The following is a 27,501-nucleotide window of genomic DNA, read 5'->3' as shown; positions in this document are numbered from 1 at the left end:
TTGTGTATGGCAAATGAAAGCAAATAAGGTCTCTATCCAGCTTTTACTGGATTTATGTACTCCAGTGGTTTTGTTTAAGGCATGACATTTTTATAAGACATGCATGTTTTGTCAAGAAGAAAACATTGTTTTTATTTTTGTTTGAAGATGTTTTCTTACCTTGCTTAGTAGTCAGGCACTAACTTCTGTATTCTTCAAGAGAGCTCCGTTGCATCATGTACTTCTTAAGTTATCCTGTGCTAGTCTTTATACAGTTATTTTCTTTACATTTGCTAATATAATCGCTGTATATTGACCATATAATATCTGGCAATTTTAAATTTATTTTTTGAGTATAATAATATGATAAAGATGAAGACTGCTTTGTGGGGAAGTCTGGTTTAGTCAGTGACAAAAGTAAAGACACTAGAATTTGAGAAAAGTGACAGCAGTTAATATTATCACAAAAAAAGAAAATTTACTGTCAGCTTTAGCATAATCATTATAATAATGTACACCAAGGAAAGCTCTCTTGATGGTTGCATATATATAAAAGGTTGTCTTAATTTGATTTATTCTTAGGCTTTATCTTAATTTTTGTATTATAGGACAGAATTTGGAAAATATGCCATTTACTGCCAGCGATGTGTAGAAAGAACACAACAGAATGGAGATCGAGAAGCAAGACCCTCAAGAATGGAAATTCTTTCAACCCTTCTTCGAAACCCATATCATCATTCTTTGCCCTTCAGTATCCCGGTGCACTTCATGAATGGGATATATCAGGTGGATTAGCCTTGCTACCCCGTGAAAACACGCTTAGCCTAGAATCCTTTGTGTAACCTCTGCGGGATTGGGAAGTGAGACTGTCTGCCTACCTCTGTCAGCAGCTGGCAGTGATAAACCTGCAAATGTATGAGACTTTCTCTCAGAACAGCTGAGTTTTGAAACAGTTTTGCTAAAAAGGAATCCCTCCAAACAATCCATATAGAACGGAATAAAGGAGTTTCACTGCCATTATAATTCTGATGGAGAAAAACAAAAATACTTTGATTGAGGCCTTTCCCCACCAGTGTACCGGCTGGGTGAGGAAATAATTACTAACATGGGGTGTGATAGGTTTAGTCTCTTTAAAGTCTTCAGATCTCAGAAATTATCTGGAAAAACTGTCCAACTCTCAGATCTAGATGCTTGCTTATTAACGAAAGCAAACCTGTTCCAAAGCTAGCAATTAGTCTTTGTCGCTCTAAGCCTTTTATCACAGGATTCAGATACTTAACTGCATATTAAAGAAGGAAGAGTTAAATGCATAAAATGTTCATTTGTTTAGGTACATTTCTTGTTTATTTCTTTTTCTTTGATTAAAGATTACATATTGTGCTGTAGTTCTGGGTTTACTTCTAATGGGTAGGCATAATATCTCTGCAAGATGTTTATAGCTGTCAAATGATCTTTCTTTTTTGAATTCATGTCTGTTGGCTGAAGCCAAGATTTCTAAATTCTTATAGCAAGCTAACAACTAAGATGACATTAATTTTCTCCAGTGGCACTTTGAAAAAAGTTAAAGCACCTAAATAAATATATGTTATCATTAATCATGCATCAAGTATGCCCTGTTTCCCCCCCTGAAATCTAAGTTTGAAATGCGTGTTCCTTTTTATTAAGAGAACGACTTTGCTATTTTTGTTTAGGTCGTTGGATTTGATGCATCTACCACAGTGGAAGAATTTTTGAATACTTTGAACCAGGATACAGGGATGAGGAAGCCAGCCCAGTCTGGATTTGCATTGTTCACAGATGATCCTTCTGGCAGGGATTTAGAGCATTGTCTTCAAGGGAACATCAAGGTAAAACCTACTCTTGTTAAGAAGGCAGACCCAGCAAACATCAAAGAAGCTACTCTGTTATTTGCAAAACGTTTAGCTCAAGATGTGTCCAAAAATTTAAGCAATCTACTCTTCATTTAAAAAAATGGAGTTCCTGTCGTGGCTCAGTGGAAATGAATCTGAATAGTATCCATGAGGACACAGGTTTGTTCCCTGGCCTCGCTGGTTACGTTCGTGAGCTCTGGTATAGGTTGCAGATGAGGCTCAGATCCAGATCTGGCGTTGCTGTGGCTGTAGCGTAGGTTGGCAAATGGAGCTCCAATTCGACCCCTAGCCTGGGAACTTCCATATGCCACAGGTGAAGCCCTAGAAGACAAAACATAATATGGCAGAACTTTGTTAAAGCCATAGAATTTGTTTGTTTGTTTGTTTGTTTTGTTTTGACTATATCATGTAGATGTTCCCAGGCAAGGGATCAAACCTCAGCCAAGCAGTGACAACACCAAGTCCTTAACCTGAAGCCATAGAATTCTTAATACAATCTGCACACACACACACATACTCCATGTTAAAGAAAGAAAGAGGATTAATAATAACCTAAATTTTAGGGTAAAAAAATGTAGAGATGTAGATTCTCTAATAAAATGGCTTTCCATTTTATTCATTTATTCAGCAGTATTTATGGAACTATTTAGTGTGTCTCAGAAGCTGGACCAGACCCTGTGGGGTATAAAAGAAGGACCAGAAATAGTCCCTTCCCACATGAACTTTAATTTCCTTAGAGAAGAGTAGCCTTATACACTGATAACCTTAGATCTAAAAGTGATGAGTATTTTGAGAATGTGGTGAACATCCTGCAGAGGGGGAGATTAAGTTCAGATTGGAAATTAGGGAAAAGCTCCCAACTGGACTTTGAGGGACTTTCTACCAAGTAGAAAATGGACCTGTGGAAATAAAGAAGGGATTTCAGACATAAGGAAAATGATGAGCAAAGACAGGGATTTGGAAGATTCTGTAAAAATGTTTTCTAGGAGTTCCCACTGTGGCTCTGTGGCCTAAGAACCCCACGTAATGTCTGTGTTCAATCCCTGGCCTCACTCAGTGGCTGCTATTGCTGCAAGATGTGACATAGGTCGAAGATGTGGCTCGGATCTGGTGTGGCTGTGGCCGTGGTGTAGGCTGGGCAGCTGCAGCTTCGATTCGACCCCTTGCCCGGGAACTTCCCTATGCTGCAAGTGCAGCCATAAAAAGAAAAAATAAAATGTTTTCCAGGTCACATAGTAAAATAACTTTAATAAAGTTTCCATCTAGCAATGACAGCAATTAAAAATATAGGATATAGAACCATAAAGAACCTTAGAGAATGAACTGACTTATTTTGCAAATAAGGAAACTGAGGCCCAGAGTGGGAAATGACTTATGGCAACGCAAACAGCTGGAACCAGGTCTGGACCTCTTCCTTGATGTGGTCTTTGATTACTTTTGGGAATAAGTACCTTTTTCCAGATTAAAAGTATTTCTGTGATTTGGTGATTAAAAAATTGGGGCAAAGCAGTGGAAGTTCCCATGAATTTAGAGATAAGAAACATCATTACTTTCACCTGACTCGCAGAGCCTAGCTCTACTTGCAGAATGATCTGTTGGGTCTCCATGGGGTTCTGCAGAATATGTTAAAGCTCATACCTAGTTCATTAGGAGTGTCTGTCGGAAGATATGATTCTGCCCCTCACCACAGCCCCGTCTCTCTCTTCAGCGGCATATGGAGAAATCTAGGTAAATGAATGTCTTTTTCTTCTCACCTCCAAGCATATCCAGGTGTATCAAGACCAACCATTACAAATGCACAGTTTTGAGACAGACATCCCTAGAGCACTGTTGTTCATCATCAGCCAATAAAATAAGCTAGGATTTTGGGTTGACTTGAGCTGAGTAAATATTAGGGGCTGTGATGAATAACTGCTTATTATATAATTTTGAAAACTTCTATTTATAATTCTGTAAATGGCCAGTTAATAAATAAGCAAATATTTATTTGGTTTCTGAAGAATGTTTGTTCTTTCCCAATAAAAAAAAAAAAACCACCTTAACATTATATTTGATTTCTTTGGGATAACTTCAGTTATTCCAATCTTTATAAACTCAGAAGGTGGAGAAGTTGCTTCTTCAGTGACTGAATCATGAAAAATTCCTGGAAATCTTCTTGTCTCCAGTCTCTTGCAATCCTTCATTAAGATTTCTTTTGGGGAAGTTCCTATGTGGCTCAGCAGTCAACGAGCCCTACTAGTATCCATGAGGACTCAGGTTCGATCCCTGGCCTTGCTTAGTGGATTAAGGGTCCAGCATTGCCGTGAGCTGTAGTGTAAGTCGCAGATGTGGCTGGGATCCTGCATTGCTGTGGCTATGGCATAAGCTGGTAGCTGTGGTCCCAGTTCTATCCCTAGCCTTGGAATGTCCATATGCCTCGGACATAGCCCTAAAAAAAAAAATTCTTTTTGAGTAAAAAATTCGTGGCCACAGTCCAAAGTTAATGTGTGTCCAAAAGGATAAGTGGACCAAAGAAGTGATTTATAATTAAATCCTAAACTCGGAGCTGCAGAAGCCTAAAACGGAAAGCTTCCATCCATTTGGTTTGATCACATTAATTGAAAATTTTTAGTCTCTGGACGTGCTTGTCTTCAAAAAAATGCCAATGCGAAAAATATTATGAATCTCAATTTTCCACTTCCTTTCTAGATTTGTGACATTATTTCTAAGTGGGAACAGGCTTCCAAAGAGCAGCAGCCTGGAAAATGGGAAGGTACGAGAACTGTTCGTCTCACTTATAAAAACAGGTGTGTAATACCATTGCCAAGTGCCAAAGTAGGAGTATACACTTATGTTCAAATCATGGAATTTAGCTTCCTCTTGCATAGCTTAAAAGTTATACTTATTTGCAGAGTTCCCATCATGGTCAGTGGAAACGAATCTGAATAGTGTCCATGAGGATGCAGGTTCTATCCCTGGCCTCACTCAATGGGTTAAAGATCCAGAGTTGCCGTGAGCTGTGGTATAGTCGCAGACACTGCTCATATCTGGCATTGCTGTGGCTGTGGCATAGCCAGCAGCTATAGCTCTGATTCGACCCCTAGCCTGGGAACCTCCATATGCGGCGAGTGCCGCCCTAAAAAGACATAAAGAACAACAACAAAAAAAAAGTTATATTTATTCGTATGTTTGTTTTCCTATAATTTATAACTCTACTTCTGTCAGAAGAAGCTGTCGTGTGAAATTTTGTCTCTAATTCTAGGTTTTTAATGTCATAAGTAATTATATTTTATAAAAATATACATTCCGACAAAGACTAGAAGAAAACTGTAGGAAATAATTAGCTGCTCTCTTAGGGTAGTCGATAAAGGATGAATCCTTCACTTTAAAATTTCCTTTAACACTGTTATTACCTTTTTTCATAAGACTGAATACTCACATACCCTCCTACAGACCTGTAGCAAGAAGAAATAGTTATGTTTCCTCAAGTGTTTTAGAAGCGATATGTTCACATCCACTCATTCTCTGTCTTTCATAGTCTCTCTTTTTATTGAGCTTCATTGATAAGCCAGGCACTTAGATGCTCTGGATAAAGTGATAATAAAAACAGACACAATCTCTGATCTTTTGGAATTTACAGGCTAGTGTGGAGGGCGGTTGTTAGTTTTCCTATAACTCTAATCAACATAGAATTACACATTAAGTTCTCTGAAAGAAAAGAGTGTGTTTCTGCGAGAACACATAGCAGCAACCCTGACCTAGACCGGAGATGTTGGGAGGCTTCTTTGAGGAAATGATGCTTATGCCAAGGTCAGAAGTGGGTTGGGAGTGGGAGCATTGAAATGGGGGGGAAAGGAAGTTGAAAGTCTATAGAGGGAGGCTATAGAGTGCTCAGGAACTGGGGAAAAGCTGGCGGGACCAGGGCTCGTACCTTCTTTTTTTATTTTTATTTTTTTATTAAAGTATAGTTGATGTTGTGCCAATTTCTGCTGTACCACAAAATGGTCCAGTCATACATACATATACATGCCCTTTCTTATATTCTCTTCCGTCATGGTCTATCTCAAGACTGGATATAGTTCCCTGTGCTGTACATAGGACCTCATTGCTAATCTGTTCTAAATGTAATAGTTTTCATCTACCAACCCCAAACTCCCTGTCCATTCCACTCCCTCTCCACCCCCGTGGCAACCACAAGTCTGTTCTCTGTGGAATACATTACCCTCTCAATAGATGCAATTTTAATATACTCTGACATATGTCAGAAAACATTCTCTTTTTCTTTTTAAAAAAAATATCATCTTTTCTTCCATGTGTTAGCAGAAGGTGGTACTTAATAACCAGTATTCACTGACCAGGTCATATTAACTATACCAAAAAAGAGGGGTATTTTTCTGGTTTTATTTGACTCTCGTACCCCATAAAGTAAGAAATCTAAAATATCAGACCAAGAGCCTGGTAGAATTGGTGGTGTCGCCTTGACTTTTTTCAGAGGCCTCCTTTTGGAAGGTGTTCGTAGATCCGAAATTGGAATGTAAGAAGTAAAGGTACCGTATAGCATGAGGAATGTAACAGCCTTTGATCCAGTTCAGGATTTCTTTTGCTGGTATTCTGTCCCACAGAAATACCCACATAAGTGGATAAGATTATTCCAGTATTTTTTTATAACAGTGGAAAATAAGTGTGGGGGGGGACTTATGTTTATTAATAGAGGAACGGTTAAATAAATATTGTGCTTTCATACCGTGGACTCCTCTTACACATCCAGCCACTAAAGGGCCACCACTGTTTGAACAGACTCCCTTGATCTGAATAAATGGTGGTTGTGAGCCACTGCCGCGTCCCTCTTTGGAGGTTCAGGAGCTGTGGCGATTCACAGGAGTCCTGAGCAACAAGAAGGTCATTATGAAGCTTTGGTATCAAAGGTTTGAAAACCACGCATTCCTAGAGATAAGCAGGATTACTTAGAAGTCTAATAGGCTCTGCTCCTGGAGGAACCTGTTTCCACTTCACCTGTGGTCCACTGGTGACTGGCAAGAACAGCAGACCAAGACATAGACCTTGCGGGTGATTGTTCTAGTTTTGTGACCGATGCAGTGGTTCCCAAAGTGTGGACCCCAGACTTGCAGCTTTGGTATCACAGGGAAACACATTGAAACGCAAATTACTCAGCCCTACTTCAGACCTACGGAGTCAGAATCTCTGGGGATAAGACCCAGGAGTCTGTGTTTTAACAATTCTCCAGGTGATTCTTAGGCATGCCAAGTTTTGAAAAGCATACATCTAGAGGTCTTTGTTGCTGCCCATCCCTTTTGATCATACCTTTATGTGGAAGGAAGCTAACTCCTGGACCTGACCTGCTATCTATTTTTATGGAGAAGAAGTTCAGGAATTCTGTTTTGGTTTTGTTGGCTCTAAATGAAATTACTTCTATGTCTAAGACTATTCCTAATAATTCATACCTTATGAATGCTAAATACATACCGATTTTTGACTATGATAGCCACAGTTGGAACCAAAATTAAATTTGGATGAAATGGAGAAAAGTGGTCTAAAAGACACACAAGAATAATGCATCACGTCCACCAGGAAGGACAAAGGCAGTCATGAATAACACATACTAAAGATTGCCTTGCTAAGAGAAAAAAAAAAAAAAAAAGCCTCATGACAGTATCTTTGTTCCTTTTTTACAGCCACACCTGCAGCATATGGAAGTTCCTGGGCTAGGGGTTGAATCAGAGCTGCATGTGTAGCCTATGCCACAGCTTATAGTAACAGCGGATCCTTAACCCTCTGAGTGAGATCAGGGATCGAACCCACATCCTCACAGAGACAACATCAGGTCCTTAACATGCCAAGCCACAACGGGAACTCCCATGATGGTATCTTTGATGTCAGAAAAAAGCAGCTCAACCTTCTGTTAATTTTTGACAGAAGTCTGAAATGGCTGGATAGCCACAGCTATGAGAAAGTACTGTATTTCTAAATATGGCCATGCTTTGCACATATGTAGAAATAGCTAATCCAATAAGCCCTAATTTCCAGTGACACAGTTAGGAGGGGAACTGGCTGTGACCAATCATGCAGCCATGGACTTGATTCTTCATCTGTCGAGCAACACTGTTAGAAGCAACACTAAACACCAGCTCTCTTTATCATGGAGTTTTTATTTATATTTAGTCAGTTATGGAATTTTAATTATACAGATTTAGCAGTTAAAGATCTTGGGAGTTCCCATCGTGGCGCAGTGGTTAACGAATCTGACTAGGAATCATGAGGTTGTGGGTTCAGTCCCTGCCCTCGCTCAGTGGGTTAACGATCCGGTGTTGCCGTGAGCTGTGGTGTAGGCTGGCGGCTACAGCTCCGATTCAACCCCTAGCCTGGGAACCTCCATATGCCTCAGGAGCGGCCCAAAGAAATAGCAAAAAGACAAAAAAAAAAAAAAAAAAAAAAAAATTCCCATCTCTGCCATCTTTAGCTGACTGTAAGAGTACATATATCCATTGACTTCTAAGCCAAAAAGCTTCTTTTTTTGTTTGTTTGTTTTTGGTTTTGGTTTTTCTTGCTGTTTAGGGCCACACCCACGACCTCGGCATATGGAGGTTCCCAGGCTAGGGGTCTAATCAGAACTACAGCTGCCTGCCTACACCACAGCCACAGCAACATCAAATCCCAGTCGCATCTGCCACCTATACCACAGCTCATGGCAACGCCACATCCTTAACCCACTGAGCCAGGCCAGGGATGGAACCTGCAACCTCATGGTTCCTAGTCGGATTCTTTTCCCCTGTGTCACGATGGAAACTCCCAAGAAGCCCCTTTACAGGTCACCTAATTCATCCCATTTTTTCCCGCTATGTTGACAGGCACCCCCCCCCCCCAAATTCTAGTATAAAGAGACTCTGGTGATACTAAAGACCTCTAGAGAAGAGTCAGCATCATCATAGTAATAATACTATAGTAATAACTACCACCAGTATTTACTGAGCACTTACCACAGGCCAGGCCCTGGGCTGAGCTCTTTATATGCCTCATCTCTTGTAATCCTAACAACCCTTCTATGAGGTAGGTATTATTACTATCTCCATCTTATAGATGAGGAAACTGAAGCTTTAGAGAGCTAACTCTTTCACCCAAGGCTACAGAAGGGATATGTCAAGCTTTTTTGGCGGATAACTTCTGTATGTAACAGTTCTCACCACCATTCATCTATGCTGGCAGTGAACTTCTGTCCCGTGTCTGCCAGTGCCAGGTCTTGTTGAAGCCCTAGAGTTTCAAGGGTGAATAGAATTTTCCTATCCTCTAGAATCTGACAGTTGATAGGGAGAGACAGACATGAATTCTCAGCAATGTGATGACTGCTATAACAGGAGCAGTGTGGCAGAGCAGTGAAGAACATGGGCTCTGGAGAGAAGTGGCCTGGCTTAGCATCCCGGCTCCTGCGCTCACATTGCGGCCTTGACCGCGTCCCAGGTACCTCTTCCGGAAAATGGAGGTGAAGGCAGTACCTTCCTTTAGGGGTGCCTGCAGGACCAAATGTTGGCGAATGTAAAGCCCTTGTCGCAGTAGATGCCTCAGGAGTAGTCCCTCCACCGTGACTGTACCGTATCTGTACCAGATGTCGTGGGAACACAGAGGGCTGCTTCACGGACTGCTGGCTTCTGAGCACAGGACCTGAAGTGGTAGCTGTGGAGGCTGGAGGAGAACAGGGAAAGGGGGGCTCAGAACTGCAAGTTTCATAGAGTGTTATCAGCAGATCAGGGAACAAAAGGAGGCTGTTCCCTCAGGAAGTTTACACATTGCCGTTGCCGAGAAAGGCCATAGTAGGAATGCAGTAAGGAGGCATTTGGAGGTGAGCACAGGGATTGCTCAGCAGGGCCGAGCGCTCCGCTGAACTCGGAACAGTGCGTGCTTGGTGACACTGGTCCACACGGCGATGTGATTTCCACCGCATGGTATTTGGCTTCCTGGGTGTCAAATGAGGAGGTGGGCATTTGGGACTACCCTGCCATCCATCGTGTACCCTGCCTGCTGTGACGGAAGCTTGCTTTCTCGACTTCAGGCTCCTGTGGGATTGGGAGCAGCTGGAAGCTGCTCATGTTGGGAGAGACAGATCACGTTTCCCAGGCCTTTCCTAGTCAAGGCCTGTGGATTTGATTTTCTGACTTCATCAATTTTGTGACTCTTTAGTTCCTCCCACATTCTCTCCAAATGTCCGTATAGTTGTTGGAGCCCAAACTGTTCCACTAGGACCTTGAGCCATCGATTCCTCCGTGTTATATTCCTGTTTGTGTGTCTGGAATTGCTTTTCCCTTTCACGCTTATAGTGCTTCCTTTTCCCTTCCAAGGTTCAGTCTTACTGGTGTGTCAGAAATGATAGAAAATGGAAGTTCTCGTTGTGGCTCAGCGGTAAAGAATCCAACCAGTGTCTGTGAGGACAGGGGTTCCATCCCAGACCTTGCTCAGTGGGTTAAGGCTCTGGCATTGCCATGAGCTGTGGTGTAGGTCGCAGGCGCAGCTCGGATCCTGCATTGCTGCGGCGAAGGCCGATGGCCACAGCTTCGATTCAACACCGAGCCTGGGAACTTCCATAAGCCTCAGGTGCAGCCCTAAAAAGACAAAAAAAAAAAAAAAAAAAAAAAACCAGAAATGATAGAAAATGCACTTCAGTTCTTGCCTGTAGCCATTTGAACATTTGGTTCTTTTTTCCCTCCTAGCCTATTATGAATTCAGACTTTTAGTTAAGAACCTTCCAGGGGTAACCCTTAGCTAAATACACCCTAGTGGACGATGGTGATGAATAAGACATAGTTCTTAATTTCAAGTGGAAAAAATAAGCTCAGTACTTTTGTACTGAGCTTATTTTTCGGACATGTGAACATTTTGGGACATGTGAACATTTTTATGTTCACATGTCCCAAAGGAGGGGGGGCTTTTATCTTTCTTTCTTTCTTTTTTTTTTTTTTTTTTTTTGGCTTTTAGAGCCGCACTCTCAGCATCTGGAGTTCCCAGGCTAGGGGTCCAATCAGAACTGTAGCCGCCGGCCTATGCCAGAGCCACAGCAATGTGGGATCTGAGCCACATCCTTAACCCACTCAGCAAGGCCAGGGATCGAACCCGTGTCCTCATGGATGCTAGTTGGATTCACTAACTGCTGAGCCACGACGGGAACTCCTCATCTTGAACTTTATTCCATTTGTTTTCTCTCCCTTTGCTAACATCATTTTGAATTTAGAATCTATTTCTGTTGCCCAGCCATATTCTTCTACCAGTTGACAGTTTGTCATTGTGCAGTCACAGATAATTATTTTTTCAAGGAACCACTCTAAGCTGGCATGAATAGAAAGAATGATCCGAATGATATGGGGAGGAAGAGCTTTGCAAAGTACACCCCCAGTGCTTCTTCCAAGATTCTGACCCGCTGCCCTCTCATTCCTTGCTATTGGAGATAATTACCATGAGAGAGACTATAGCAGATGACAGGGTATCCTCTCCCTCAAGTGGATGGGGAAATAAGGCTGGAAATCCAATCATAGCTAATTGAGCACACACTTAATACATGCCGGATCTAAATCTCTCTTTTCCTGCCACTCTGTTGTCGTGACAATGTGAAGACATGTCACGATGCTGCTTATCCATTGCATTGTCGGAGCATTTACGGCGTTTACAGTGCTCCATGCCGGTTCTACAGCCTGAAGCTAGAGCCCCAGCAATCCCACCTACAAAGAAACAGCACAGTGAATAAACACAGAGGGTCAATGAATTGATGATGACCCAGGTGAACAAAACCATGTCATATTTTAACAAGTAATAACAACACGTAAGCTATTTTTGAGATCCTAAGGCTGCTTATCAGTATGTGGCAAAAAAAAAAAAAAAAAAAAAAAAGTCAAAACATTTAAAGGTTAACCCTCTGTGCCATCAGGGAATCCTAAATGTTGATTATTTTGAACTAAAGTTGCTTGAGAAACTTGGCTGTTTCCCAAGAAAACGGCCCTCCTTGATCATTTGATGTCGATTTTGAATTGAAACCTTCATTTCCTATTCCCTGGTGTGTCCAGGGTATTTAGGAAAGATCATGAGTGTTTTGAAAATTAGGTTTATATAGCCCCTTGGTGACTGAGGTCCTTCAGTAACACCTAAAATTAAATTTAAGGGCACAGAAATGGCATGGACGCATCTTACAGCCTCATCCTCAAACAAGTTTTTACTCAGTTTGCTGAAAAATGTTAACAAGAACAGAAATAGAGGTCATTAACAGACAATGATCGTCAAAGTTTGTAGCACTTAAAGAACTACTGTTAGAACAACCCGTATCAGTTCACTGGATTTCTCTTTGCCTCCTTTGTAAGCATGTCGTTTAATGAAAAGTCTCCTCTTTTTTTACAGACTGTATTTCTCAATGCAAGCTCATGGAGAGACTGATAGAGAAAAACTGCTGCTAATGTATCAGACAAATGATCAAATAATAAATGGACTCTTTCCTCTGAACAGAGACCTGGCATTAGAAATGGCGGCTCTTTTAGCGCAGGTAACTTCCATGTTATGTAAGGAATATTTTGTAAAGATAAAATACTAATTTCGCCACTGAATTAAATGTCGTAAAACAATATACTTTTGGTAATTCTTTAAATCCAATTTGCTATGATTAACACCTTAAAAATTACAGGCATTATAATTACAGTTTGACTCCGATTGCTGACAGTTGCAATGATGTAGAATGCAACAATGTTCCATAAAGGGAACCTAGTTTCTTAATTCTTTGGATGTATCCTGCTAGGCTTTGCATTTAATAAAGGAGTTTGAGTGTCAAACTGTGGGGGTTTAGATGCCAAGCCAAAATTGTTCAGCAACCTAAGAGGATCAGTCTTTTAAAAAGCTAAAGCTCTTTATTTTATTTACCCATTGTATCAAGTTCAGACATCTATGAACATACACACGTGCAAATTAAAGGTGACAATCAAAATAGAAGTATATGGAGTTCCCGTTGTGGCTCAGCGGTAACAAATCTGACTACGAACCACGAGGTTGAGGGTTTGATCTCTGGCATCGTTCAGTGGGTTAAGGATCTGGTATAGGCTGGCAGCTACAGCTCTGATTTGACCCCTAGCCTGGGAACTTCCATGTGCTGTGGGTATGGCCCTAAAAAGACCAAAAAAAAAAAAAATTTATTTGTCTTTCACATAGAGAGAGCATTCTGCCCCAAATTATGCCTCAATGGCATGGTTTTTTTTTTTAAACTCCCCTTTATTTTTTGCTAATTTTTCTCTTCTTTTTGGCCTCGCCCATATTGTGTGAAAATTCCCGGGCCAGGGATCGAACCTGCACCACAGCAGTGACCTAAGCCACTGGAACCTTAACCCTCTGTGCCACCAGGGAATCCTAAATGTTGATTATTTTGAACTAAAGTTGCTTGAGAAACAGCCAGTGTGTGTGGGGGGAAATAGATATTCAAAAAGCCACTCTGCCCCCCTCTTTTCCTCTAAAGGCAGGAAATAAATCTCCCATGTGAAGGTGCCCTCCCTCTACCAGGAGGATAGAAGCATCCTTATCACCAGAGTTAGGGAATTCAAGGCTCAGAAAGCTGTATGAACAAATTTTGTTACTTTTTCATTAGTCTGCTCCCCTAAGCACAAGCCCCTTTATTTTGTTAAATCTTCACAAACAATTGTTTCTTTGTCTAAAAATGATATGTAAACAGCCTGCTTTGGTCATTTCAGGAGTTCTAATTCTATGAGACCTCTGTGCATTCAACTGTTTTTTTCTCCTGTTAATCCATTTTGGGTCCAGCAAAAAGAACTCTGGAGGGATGAGGGTGGGGAATCTGCTCCTCCCTGACAAGAGATAGGCTTGCTGGCACCTCGGCAGTCATTAGGGGCTTGGGTTTTATCCTGCCCTCCATTCTGCTGTCATCTTCACAGTCCTGGAGATCTGCCAGGGCTCCAGCCATCACATCAGTGCTCCAGGCATCAGCATGGAGGAAGCACTGAAGAAGGGCATGCCCCCTCTTGCCTTCGAGAAGCTTCCCAGCAGTTATACGGAACACTTCCATTTATGTTTCTTTGATCAAAACTTAAGTCCCATGGCCTTGTCAGCCTACAAGAGAGGCTAAAGAATGTGGTCTTAGTTGGGCTGCAAGGATCCCAGCTAAATTCAAGATTTTGATTACTCAGAAAGAAGGAAAGAAGGGTCCCAAGAGGCAACCACAGTCTCTACCCCATCTGGATCTTTGCACAGGTGCATGAAGGGAAAATGGTGTGTTGGCTGCCTTGAATTGCCCAGAATTTTCGGTCTTCTTACTCTGCACACCATCCTGGGACATCTTAACCATTCTTTTCATTTCTTCTACCACCTATGCTGGTGATGCCCGCATCTTTTCTCTCTAGCGCATATTTCTTTCATGGGCTCCTTAAATTCAGCATATCAAGAACTGAACTAATTGTGTTCCCTTCTCTTCTTACACGTTTTGCGTCTTCACTGTGATACTGCCTCTGCTCAGTCCACCAAGCAAGCTTCCAATCCAGGAATCATCCCTGACTGCCCCCCCGCCCCCGTCACCATGCCCTGCCCATTTAAATTCTGTTTCCTCTTCTCCATGCCAACCACCACTGCTATGGTTCAGACCCATCATCACATCCTGCTGGCCGTCCTGCATCAGGCTTCTCACCAAAGTGTTTTTCTCTGGTCTGGTCCCCCACACACTTTTATCCTCCACCTAGAATCTAGAGAGATTGTTCCAGTTACCTGTTGCTGCATAACAGATGACTCCAAGATTCAGCCCAAAATACAGTTTGGGCAGGAATGTGTCAGGGCAGCTTGTCTCTGCTTCATATGGCATCAGCTGCCGTAGCTTGTAGCCTGGTTGTGACTACAGCTGAGGGCTGAAATCCTCTGAAGGCCATTTACTCACACATCTGGTGGCGGATGCCAAGTGTTGTTTGGAACTTCCACTGGGAATGTTAGCTGGAACCCCCACCTGTGGCCTCTTCAAGTGGCTGCCTGTGCTTCCTCACAGAATGGGGGTTGGGTGGCAAGAGCAATGTCCCGGAAGAGACAAGATGTGGAAGCTGCCATTTTCCTAAGGTCTCGGCCTAGAAACTGTGCCATGGTGGTTTGTTAGGCAGCACTGGTAACTGGGGTTGGAGATACAGCAAAAATGTGCCTCTAACTCTGTCCTTCCCTGGTTTACACGGAAGGACTGCCATGATCTAACCTCTGCCTGCCTCTCCAGCCTCATCTCTTAATACTCCCTACCTTGAACTTGACCCTCCTGAGTTGTATATGATTCACTTTTTCTTACCTCTTATGCTTTACTTGTTTGTCCCCTCTGCTCAGAATACCTCTACTCCTGTGCCTCTACCTGTTAACTTGAGTTTATCCTTTAATTTTCATCTAAAGTGTCCCTCGTTCCAGCAAACCTTGAATCCTGCCTAGGAGGGTTAATTGTCCCTCTTGAGGCTTCTGTAATGTCCTGCCCATGTCCTACTACTGTCCTGACCTCAGCGGTTTATTTTACTTACTTGTTTCTGCTTTGCCCCACTGACTCTGCCCTTCCTGAGAGCGATGGCGCTCCCTGTTCATCTTTGTATCTAGCTCAGTGCCTTACACACAGTCCATTCCGCATCCATGCTCTCGGATGAATGAATAGTTGACAATTTAGTTTACTCTCAGAACAATTTCATGATCATCCAGACTTTAAAGCATTAGGGCTGCACTGAATGTTCTCTTTATGCAAGTGGTAAGGAGCTGAAGAAAGAACTAGGTCCCATATTTTCTTGGTCATAGGATTAGGAATGATTTCCTATCAGGTGCTGAGCTAGGCTTTGGTTCTCTAAAGGCACAGATGCTCTGTTAAAATCACTCTCATTTTTGCTAAAATTTGTCTTCCTTGTTTAATTTGTATTTTTGTGGCGAAAGCTTCTCCAAGAAAAATTATATACTTTGGAGATAGATGCTTCTAATATTTTAGATGAATTTTTAGAAGGGGTATAAAGGTACAATCAATCACACACCTACAAATTCTGAGCATATTGCAAACTAAAAAGTATAATTCCTCCATCTATAAAAGGAAAATATTACCTCTGATCTCTTCCTCGGAGTAGTTTTTGTGAAGATAAATAAAATGCTAAGGAAATCTGAGCTCTGTAGAAAAAATTATTTCTCTTGTAGATTTGAGTATCTCTAGGACCTTGTTGATATTTTCTGTCTTAATAAGGAAATCCTTGGAGCTGATGTTCTGATTGCTGTATATAGTGTCTGATAAGGTGTTTATGTTGATGTGAGGCATATGGGGAATTATCTGAGTTGATTTTCAGTTATTCTCCAAACATGTATTGTGTTCATTCTGTGCTACACAGTATGCCAGGAGCCAGAGGGAGACACTGTGTTTGAAGATCCCACTGTAGGGTTCCCTAATAGCCAGGGTTACCTTCAATGGCCCTCTATGTTTGTCACTATTGTTTGTCCAACTGTCAGATGCTTGGAGGTTAAATCCTGGTCTAAAGTTTCACAGCTAGCTCTGCTGAGTACTGCCTGGTGGTAGGTGGGAAAAGGGAAAAGCTTGCTCTGAAGGAAGAATTCCAGTTATTTGAAGAGCAGGTGGACAACTTTTATTTGGTGCAAGGAAACTCAAAAAATACCTGACTAGATAGGAGATGGGGGTGCAAAAGCTGAACAGCAAAGCCAAGCCAAGAAACCAACAAGTAAGAGACTGGGTCAAGGAACCTAGAAAGTTCCTAAGAATAGACTGCAAGGAAGAAGCTCAGCTGAGGAATTTATTTTTATTTATTTGGGTTTTTTTTAGGGCCACACCTGTGGCATATGGAGGTTCTCAGGCTAGGGGTCCAATCAGAGCTACAGCTGCCAGCCTACGGATACGCCACAGCCACAGCAACTCAGGATCCAAGCCTCATCTGCAACCTACACCACAGCTCAGGGCAACGCCGGATCCTTAACCCACTGAGCAAGGCCAGGGATTGAACCCCCCAACCTCATGGTTCCTAGTTGGATTCATTTCTGCTGCGCCACGACGGGAACTCCCCTCAGCTAAGGAATTAGACTGTAGCTGGTCAGATTAAGAACTGGATAAGGGAAGTCTCGGGGGCCAGAATCTCAGAGGCTGGTTATGTTAACAGCCTACCTGGAGCCAGAGAGCCCTTTTAGGATGAAGACCCAGACTTTCTCTAAGGTCTGATGGAACCCTCCATCCACTTGTTGGGGGGGGGGGGGAGTCTAGGTAAGGATGTGAATGTTCAGTGTGTCCCCCACCCCATCCCACTTTGTTGAACCCTCTTTGGTACCCTATACAAAGCATTTAACACAGTTGATCACAAGTATTTGTTTATTCTTCCGACTCCCCTACTAGACAGTAAACTCTTTGAGGATAGGAACTGTACTCAACTTTTTTCTTTCTTTCTTTCTTTCTTTCTTTCTTTCTTTCTGTCTGTCTGTCTGTCTGTCTGTCTGTCTGTCTTTCTTTCTTTCTGTCTTTCTGTCTTTCTTTCTTTCTTTCTTTCTGTCTGTCTTTCTTTCTTTCTTTCTTTCTTTCTTTCTTTCTGTCTGTCTTTCTTTCTTTCTTTCTTTCTTTCTGTCTTTCTTTCTTTCTTTCTGTCTTTCTGTCTGTCTTTCTGTCTTTCTTTCTGTCTTTCTTTCTTTCTTTCTTTCTTTCTTTCTTTCCTTTCCTTCCTTCCTTCCTTCCTTCCTTCCTTCCTTCTTTCTTGTCTTTTTGCCTTTTCTAGGGCCGCTCCCGCGGCATATGGAGGTTCCCAGGCTAGGGGTCCAGTCGGAGCTACAGCTGCCCACCCACACTACAGCCACAGCAATGCAGGATCGGAGCAGAGTCTGCGAGCTACACCACAGTTCACAGCAACACCAGATCCTTAACCCACTGAGCGAGGCCAGGGATTGAACCCGCAATCTTATGGTTCCTAGTCAGATTTGTTAACCACTGGGCCATGACGGGAACTCCAACTTTTTTCTTTCTCATATAAATTAGCACAGTGCCTGACATAAAATGGGGACTCAACGTAAGTTTGGATGAATGACTGGGTGGAAGAGATGGATGGGTGGGTAGTTGGATGGGTTGGTAGGGAATGACATCTTTGTAGCCTGCTAATAGAAAGAAGGATTAAACATTCTTTCATTTAGGGAGAAAGGACAATGAAAGGCCTTATTTCCAAGAATAACAGAATGATAGATCGAGGGATAAATATAGTAACATTTATATAGAAAACCTAGGAAGAAAGTAATGAGAATATAGTACTCCCTTCCATCATATTAGGTAAAGACCCTTAAAAAGTCCAAGTAATACTTTTTAAAGATTTTAATGGTTTTATAACTTTTTTGAATCTTTCATTTTTAACTTCTATTTTGCCTTATTATTATCAACCAAAATAGTACCTTAAAAATGAAAAATTATCTGGTAGAGTAAGTGGTCTTTAGCAAATACTACCAGATAAGAACCTCAGGTAGTTAATGTAGAAATGGAACTGAAATGTTACAGATTTTTTTCTGTAATAATCTATGTGGGAAAAGAATCTGAGAATAGATATGTGTATATGTATGACTGGGTCACTTTGTTGTACAGCAGAAATTACTACTGCCTTATAACTTAACTGTACTTCAATAAAACTTAAAAAAAAATAAAAACCCCAACTATTCACAGTGAAAAATGAGGAAAAAAAATACTTTAAATGAACTTTAGATTTTAATTATCTTACTTGTATATGATTATAAATTCCATAATGACACAATTATTACAAATAGGTTTATATGTTGTATGTTATAAATAATGCTGAAAAAATAAAACCAATTTTCTTTTTAAAAATTCTACTTCATATCCTATATCTTTTTTTTTTTTTTTTGGTTTTCAATTAGGTGGAGATTGGAGATTTTGAAAGACCTTTTTCCACTCCAGCAGGTCATGTCACTAATCAGTGCAAAGCAAATCAAACTCTCAAACAAGTCATCGAGAAATTTTACCCCAAAAGGTATAGAGATGACTCGTCTGAAGAACAGTTAAGGTAAAGAACAATTTGTAACTCTTTAAAGGGAAGATGCACACTAGTTTTTCAGTGATATTTTTCTGTTCAAATTTTACAGATGAAAAAAATTGTACATAACAATTTTCTCAAGAATTTTTTAAGAGTATTGAATCCCAAGGGGTTATAGATCTTTTTAAGATTTACCTAGAAACTTTAGAATCTAGATTTAAACTTTTTTTTTTTGGCTGTGGCTGCAGCATGTGAAAGTCCCCGAGCCAAGGTTCAAACTCTCACCACAGCAGCAACCTTGGCCACTACAGTAACAACGCAGAATCCTTAACCCATTGCACTACAAGGGACCTTTTTTTTTTTTTTTTTTAATGATTTAAAACTTTTTTTAATGAAAAATATATACCTTAGTGTAGAAGATCTACTTTTCATGTAATCTTACTGATTCTTATCCAAATTAACCTTGCTAGTAAATAAAAGAGAAAAACTTACTGATGTTTAATTTTTATGAAGCATTTATCAAAAATTTTTATCTCAGTGTATTCCATTATAAACAGATTGGAATAAAAATAAACTATCTTCTTAGGCAAAATTTTTTCATATAAAAAAATTCTTTTTTCTTTTTATGACCTCACATGTGGCATATGGAAGTTCTCAGGCTAGGGGTTGAATCCAAGCTGCAGCTGAGGCCTACGCCACAGGCACAGCAACACCAGATCCAAGCCGCATCTGGGACCTGTGCTGTAGCTTGCAGCAGTGCTGGATCCTTAACCTACTGAGCAAGGCCAGAGATTGAACCTGTATCCTCCCAGAGACAACACTGGGTCCTTAACCTGCTGAGTCAAATAGGAACTCCATCATGTAAAGTTTTATAATTAAACTCAACTAACTTGGAGTTATGATTTTTGAAAGCCTTATAAAGAAAAGCTGTAGATTCAAAAATAGAGGCAAATCCAATTCACCATGAATTTTTCCATCATAGAAACATTTGAAATCAGCCCCTTTTTTGTCTGTGTAAATAAATGGTTGCTTTCATGGTTTTATTTAAGAGGTTTCTCCTGTATCCAACATCTCTCCAAGCCAGGATTCTGCTGCTGGGGATTCATTCTTCAGTCTCAACTTCTCGTACTTTTCCATGAAAATGAAAGTTATTCCCATGAGAAATTACCTTTTAAACTAATCTATATGAAAGTTTAATATTAGCTTATCAGATTTTTTTCAAATTTACCTGAAGGGGGTAGGGAGTGGGGAACCTAGGTCATCCTGAGAGCACTAATCATAGGGGAATTTGGTGAAAGGAGGAGTTCCTGTTGTGGCTCAGTGGAAACGAATCTGACTGGCATCCATGAGGACGCAGGTTCGATCCCTGGCCTTGCTCAGTGGGTTAAGGATCTGGTGTTGCTGTGTCTGTGGTGTAGGCTGGCAGTCACAGTTCCAATTTGACCCCTAGCCTGGGAACCTCCATATGCTACAAAGAGGACAAGGTGTGGACAGCTGTGAGAGGGGAGTCACAAAACCACAGTTTCACCGCAGTGGCGAGTGGGTCCCCCAGTGGTGCCTAGGACTGGCTCAAGGAGAGCTTTATCTTGGGAGGATGATACACTGTTTATATTTTTTTCTTTTGTGTTTTTGTTCTTTCCTTTTTTTTAGGCAGCTGTGCCAGCGACTGTCAACCAGATGGATGGCCCTCCGGGGACACAGTGCTACAGATTGTGTGCGAATTTATTTGACAGTAGCCCGGAAGTGGCCATTCTTCGGTGCCAAGTTGTTTCTTGCAAAAGTAAGGATGAGTGGGGGAGCTATTCAGTTCAGTAAAATACCAAGTCTTAACAGTAACCCCAGGCTTAGTATATTTGGTTTTTTAAAAGAAAATAAGGGTGTTCCCATCCTGGCTCAGTGGTAACGAACCCAACTAGTTCCATCCCTGGCCTCACTCAGTGGATTAAGGACCCAGTGTTGCCATGAGCTGTGGTATAGGTCCAGACATGGCTTAGATCTGGCGTTTCTGTGGCTGTAGTGTAGGCCAGCAGTTGCAGCTCTGATTCGACCCCTAGCCTGGAAACTTCCATGTGCCACAGGTGCAGCCCTAAAAAAGACAAAAGGAAAGAAGGACATTTCTAACAATTTAAAGAAAATGATGAAGATCCACTAAGGAAAGGGTAGGAAAGCCATCAGTGTCTCTATATTTTCCCCTCTTCTCCACTTCCCCCTACCTTAAATCATTTCCTACTTTCATTATGATTAATCATTACACTGAAGACAACATCCAGGCTGCTTTCTTCTCTTTATTCATTCATCTATTCACTCTTTTTCACCTTCACTCATTTGCTCAATTTTTTAACATTTATGAATTCTGTTTGCTAAACACTCAGCTAAGCTCTAGGGATAAATAAGCCCATGGCTTCAGATGCGTTGTGCTCAAATTTCCAGGAACCCACAACCAGTGTTGCAATAGGCCTGGAAACAACCACTGTGTGGTGAATATTGTTAAGGGTGACATGAACAGAGTGCTGCAGAAACACTGAGAAAGGAGAGATGAACCCTGCCGGGGGTTAGATTAAGTGGTTTGTCCAATTGCATCTGTTTATAAATGGCAGATTCAGGTCTCAAACCCAGGTCTCCTAAGATTAGATTCACTGCTCTTTCTGTTATGCCTACTCCCTAGCTGAGATTTTTAATACGTTGTTGTTGTCTTTGCAAATGTTGCATTGTATTTAGACTGAAAAGTGTTTCAGTAATTTTGCTTGGCAATTATCACATCGTGTATTTTCACGTCTTCATAGCCCATAACCCCATCATCACTTGGAAGTACTTTCATGTGGCTGGCTGTACATGAAGACGGTTTAAGCATCTTAGAATACAACTCCATGGTAAGATTAATCCTTAAGTTTTGCATTGAGTCAACTATTTCCATTGCTCAGTGTACCATAAACAAAAGGTAATGGTATCTTTTTCTTTTCTTTTTTGTCTTTTTAGGGCCACACGCACGGCATATGGAAGTTTCCAGGCTATGGGTAGAATCAGAGCTGGAGCTGCCAGCCTACATCATAGTAACAGCAATGCCACATCCGGGCCGCATCTACAACCTACACCACAGCTCCATGAAAACACTGGATCCTTAACCCACTGAGCAAGGCTAGGGGTCCAACCTGCATCCTCATGGATACTAGTCGGGTTTGTTACCGCTGAGCCATGATGGGAACTCCGTGGGTAATGATATCTTAATCTGATTTTTCTCATACACAGAAAACATTCTTCCTAATACTATATAATGAATAGTCATTTTACAAATGCAACCATGATTACAATTTAATCTTTTATTTATTTATTTATTTTTCTTTTTTTTTTAATTTTCCCACTGTACAGCAAGGGGGTCAGGTTATCCTTACATGTATACATTACAATTAGATTTTTTCCCCCACCCTTTCTTCTATTGCAACATGAGTATCTAGACATAGTTCTCAATGCTATTCAGCAGGATCTCCTTGTAAATCTGTTCTAAGTTGTGTCTGATAAGCCCAAGCTCCCGATCCCTCCCACTCCCTCCCCCTCCCATCAGGCAACCACAAGTCTTTTCTCCAAGTCCATGATTTTCTTTTCTGAGGAGATGTTCATTTGTGCTGGATATTAGATTCCAGTTATAAGTGATATCATATGGTATTTGTCTTTGTCTGTCTGGCTCATTTCACTCAGTATGAGATTCTCTAGTTCCATCCATGTTGCTGCAAATGGCATTATGTCATTCTTTTTTATGGCTGAGTAGTATTCCATTGTGTGTGTGTGTATATATATATATATATATATATATATACCACTTCTTCCGAATCCAATCATCTGTCGATGGACATTTAGGTTGTTTCCATGTCCTGGCTATTGTGAATAGTGCTGCAATGAACATGCAGGTGCATGTGTCTCTTTTAAGTAGAGCTTTGTCCGGATAGATGCCCAAGAGTGGGATTGCAGGGTCATATGGAAGTTCTATGTATAGATTTCTAAGGTATCTCCAAACTGTTCTCCATAGTGGCTGTACCAGTTTACATTCCCACCAACAGTGCAGGAGGGTTCCCTTTTCTCCACAGCCCCTCCAGCACTTGTTATTTGTGGATTTATTAATGATGGCCATTCTGACTGGTGTGAGGTGGTATCTCATGGTAGTTTTGATTTGCATTTCTCTTATAATCAGCGATGTTGAGCATTTTTTCATGTGTTTGCTGGCCATCTGTATATCTTCTTTGGAGAAATGTCTATTCAGGTCTTTTGCCCATTTTTCCATTGATTGACTGGCTTTTTTGCTGTTGGGTTGTATAAGTTGTTTATATATTCTAGAGATGAAGCCCTTGTCAGTTGCATCATTTGAAACTATTTTCTCCCATTCTTTAAGTTGTCTTTTTGTTTTCTTTTGGGTTTCCTTTGCTGTGAAAAGCTTTTCAGTTTGATGAGGTCCCATGGCTTTATTTTTGCTCTAATTTCGATTGCTTTGGGAGACTGACCTGAGAAAATATTCATGATGTTGATGTCCGAGAGTGTTTTGCCTATGTTTTCTTCTAGGAGTTTGATGGTGTCCTGTCGTATATTTAAGTCTTTCAGCCATTTGGAGTTTATTTTTGCGCATGGTGTGAGGGTGTGTTCTAGTTTCATTGCTTTGCATGCAGCTGTCCAGGTTTCCCAGCAATGCTTGCTGAATAGACTTTCTTTTCCCATTTGATGTTCTTGCCTCCCTTGTCAAAGATTAATTGACCATAGGTGTCAGGGTTTATTTCCGGGTTCTCTATTCTGTTCCATTGGTCTGTCTGTCTGTTTTGGTACCAGTATCACACTGTTTTGATGACTGTGGCTTTGTAGTATTTCTTGAAGTCTGGGAGAGTTATGCCTCCTGCTTGGTTTTTGTTTCTCAGGATTGCTTTGGCGATTCTGAGTCTTTTGTGGTTCCATAAAAATGTTTGGATTGTTTGTTCTAGTTCTGTGAAAAATGTCATGGGTAGTTTGATAGGGATTGCATTGAATCTGTAGATTGCTTTGGGTAGGATGGCCATTTTCACAATATTGATTTTTCCAATCCAGGAACATGGAATATCTTTCCATTTCTTTACATCTTCTTTGATTTCTTTGATTAAAGTTTTAGAGTTCTCGGCCTTTACCTCCTTGGTCAGGTGTATTCCGAGGTATTTGATTTTGTGAGGTACAATTTTAAAAGGTATTGTATTTTTGTATTCCTTTTCTAATGTTTCATTGCTGGTATACAGAAATGCAACTGACTTCTGAATGTTAATCTTATATCCTGCTACTTTGCTGAATTTATTGATCAGTTCAAGGAGTTTTGGGGTTGAGTCCTTAGGGTTTTCTATGTATAGTCTCATGTCATCTGCATACAGTGACAGTTTATCTCTTCTCTTCCTATATGGATGCCTTTTATTTCTTTTGTTTGTCTAATTGCTGTGGCTAAGACTTCCAAAACGATGTTGAAGAGCAGTGGTGAGAGTGGGCATCCCTGTTTTGTTCCAGATTTGAGTGAGAAGGCTTTCAGTTTTTCCACATTGAGTATTATATTTGCTGTGGGTTTATCATAAATGGCTTTGATTATATTCAGGAATGTTCCCTCTATACCCACTTTGGCGAGGGTCTTGATCATGAATGGATGTTGGACTTTGTCAAATGCTTTTTCTGCATCTATTGAGATGATCATATGATTTTTGACTTTTCTTTTGTTAATGTGGTGTATGATGCTGATTGATTTGCATATGTTGAACCATCCTTGTGAACCTGGGATGAACCCAACCTGGTCATGGTGTATAATTTCTTTGGTATGTTGTTGGATTCGGTTGGCTAAGATTTTGTTGAGAATTTTTGCATCTATATTCATCAATGATATTGGCCGATAGTTTTCTTTTTTGGTGGTATCTCTGTCTGGTTTTGGAATGAGGGTGATGGTGGCATCATAGAATGTCTTTGGGAGTATTCCTTCTTCTTCAACCTTTTGAAAGTAGTTAGCAAAGTTTAAGTTCAGCTTCACTAAGGCTTCTAAAACAATTTCTATGATTTCCCATAATATCTCTTATCCGTTCACTTGTATTATACAGTATCTTTTCATATTTAAATATAAGTCAAATAATACTTTCTATATATTAATTTATCTTAAATTTATTTTCTGTCATATTTTATATGTATCAGACTACTCAAAAAGAATTTTTTGGGAGTTGCCATTGTGGTTCAATGGGTTAAGAACCCACTATTATCCATGAGGTTATGGGTTTGATCTCTGTCTTTCTCCATGGGCTAAGGATCCAGCATTTCTGCAGGCTGTGGCATAGGTCTGCAGATGCAGCTTGGATCTGAAGTTGCTGTTGCTATGACATAGGCCAGCAGCTGCAGGTCTGATTCAACCCCTAGCCTGGGAACTTGCATATGCCATGGGTGTGGCCCTAAAAAGACACACACAAAAAAATTTTTTAGGAGTTCCTGCTGTGGCACAGTGGGTTACAAATACAACTGCAGTGGCTTTGGTAGCGGCAGAGGCATGGGTTTGATCCCCGGCCCAGCACAGTGGGTTAATGGATCCAGCATTGCAGCAGCTGCAGTGTAGGTCACAGCTGCGTCTCAGATTCAATTTCTGGCCCAGGAACTTCCATATGCCTCATGTATGGCCATACCAAAAGAAAAAAAAAATTTTTTTTTTAACCTAATGGACAGAGCTTGCAAAATTCATTTGGTAGGTGTAGTGAGCTCTCCTTCCTGTGGTTATAGTCAGGATCACTGGGAATTTCTTGTCCTTAATTGTTGCAGTAACTGTTTCTCCTTATAATTGCTGAAAAACTTCTTTGAAGGTGTTTATATTTCCTGAATGCCTTTCAGTTCTTGAAAAGATAATCTGAAGTTACATTATAAAGTCAGTGACTTAAAGTCACCAGAAGTCGTACACCATCATGAGCTACCTTAGCTCAGTAAACCAGTGCCCTAGATCCCAGGAGATGGACATACAGGCCAGGACGTAGGCACTGCTGGGCTGCAGTACTGAAGGCGTGCAGTGCGAAATGTTCTGCTTCGTGTCTCCAGGCTAATCATCAGATAGATATGCAGAGTCCTTTATTTTTAGGCTCTACATCTTTGAGTTAAATTTTTAAAATTGTTTTAGTAACACATTGGGAAAAATATTTGCTGCAAATATGACAAAGGGTTGATATCTTTTCTGAACATGGATGTCTTATTAAATAGTAAGGAAACTATGAACACATCAATAGACAGATGGGCCAAGGCAACTCAGAAGAAATACAGATAATTAAATAAATGCATTTAAAAATGTTAATCTTAGTGACAATCAAATAAATTCTGTTTAAAACAGTGAGATTCTGGAGTTGCTATTGTGGTTCAGTGGTTAGGAACCCGACTAGTATCCATGAGGACTCAGGTTCGATCCCTGACCTTGCTCAGGAGGTTAAGGATCCGGGGTTAAGTGAACTGTGGTGTAGGTTGCAGACTCGGCTCAGATCTGGCATTACTGTGACTGTGGTGTAGGCTGGCAGCTACAGCTGCAATTTGACCCCTAGCCTGGAAACCTCCTATGCTGTGGGTGCAGCCCTAAAAAGACAAAAAACAAAAAAACAGTGAGATTCTACTTTTCACCAATCAGGTTGGCAGAGGATTTTTTTGTTTGTTTGTTTTTTTGTCGTTTTAGGGCTGCACCCATAGCATATGGAGGTACCCAGACTAGGAGTCTAATCAGAACTGTAGCCACCGGCCTACACCACAGCCACAGCAACACCAGATTTGAGCAGCGTCTGCGACCTACACCACAGCTCACGGCAATGCCGGATCCTTAACCCACTGAGCGAGGCCAGGGATTGAACCTGCAGCCTCATGGTTCCTAGTCAGATTTGTTTCCTCTGTGCCAAGACCGGAATTCCCAGGTTGGCAGAGATTCTAAAGAATAATGATATTCAGTGTTTAGCAAGACAGTGATGCTGGGAATATAAACAGGTATAACCTCTCAATTTGGAAAATTTCAAAATTTTCCTTACATTTTTTTAGATGGCAATTTCAGTTGTTGAGGTTTATAACCAAAGAAATAATTTAGGTATATGTAATATGAAATATGTCCCAAAATATTCACTGGAGTATGGCTTAAGATAGTAACAAATTACAAAAAGATTTAAATATTCTTCATTAGGATATTAGTTAAGTAATGTCTATAAAATCTAAATGCCTATAAAATCATTTAAAATGTTAGACAAGTACATTTCTTATCATGGAAAGATGCTCATAACATGTTAAGCTAAAAGGAGCAGATGTTAAAAAAAAGCAGCAGTATGCGTGATACTGTTTATGTTTATATATATATCAAAATCTATTTGTCAGTTGAACTTAATGGATTTGACAGCATTTGAACATTTTTTACCTTAAAAAGCATCAGTTTCATACGGTTCAACCTAATGTATAGATAGATAGGTAGATTATCTTAAAGGACAAATACAAATACAGAAACTATGTAAATAGTTTCTGGTGCATGGCAAGTTCAAGTTTTGCTTTTAAGAACTTTATGAAATTTTTTAAAAAATGTCTTTGATTCACAGTTGGTTGCCTGTATTAGCACTTTATTGATGATATATGTGATTAATTATCTCTCACCTTTCTTTGAAAATGAAGATTGGGAGTTCCCATTGTGGCTCAGCGGAAATGAGCCCAACTAG

The 27,501-nt window shown here is 40.7% G+C and overlaps 1 protein-coding gene across 5 annotated transcripts in view; it reads left to right on the top strand.

The window, feature by feature from the left end:
• PLEKHH2 (pleckstrin homology, MyTH4 and FERM domain containing H2) overlaps positions 1 to 27,501 on the top strand; it is a 126,035-nt gene that overhangs the window by 94,402 nt on the left and 4,132 nt on the right. For 3 of the 5 annotated variants that reach the window (XM_021087575.1, XM_021087574.1, XM_021087573.1), the window contains 7 exons: positions 588 to 765; positions 1,671 to 1,826; positions 4,539 to 4,636; positions 12,219 to 12,360; positions 18,705 to 18,850; positions 20,471 to 20,600; positions 21,604 to 21,690. In XM_021087575.1, coding sequence (XP_020943234.1) covers positions 588 to 765; positions 1,671 to 1,826; positions 4,539 to 4,636; positions 12,219 to 12,360; positions 18,705 to 18,850; positions 20,471 to 20,600; positions 21,604 to 21,690 — 937 coding nt within the window. Of the gene's footprint in view, positions 1 to 587; positions 766 to 1,670; positions 1,827 to 4,538; positions 4,637 to 12,218; positions 12,361 to 18,704; positions 18,851 to 20,470; positions 20,601 to 21,603; positions 21,691 to 27,501 lie in introns of those variants that run through there. The other 2 variants (XR_002342738.1, XR_002342739.1) reach the window with 2 other exon arrangements.

The sequence above is a fragment of the Sus scrofa genome, chromosome 3 (genome assembly GCF_000003025.6).
Source record: "Sus scrofa isolate TJ Tabasco breed Duroc chromosome 3, Sscrofa11.1, whole genome shotgun sequence".
NCBI lineage: Eukaryota > Metazoa > Chordata > Mammalia > Artiodactyla > Suidae > Sus > Sus scrofa.
Note: the sequence above shows the minus strand (reverse complement) of the source record. Positions and strands in the feature narration are given on the sequence as shown.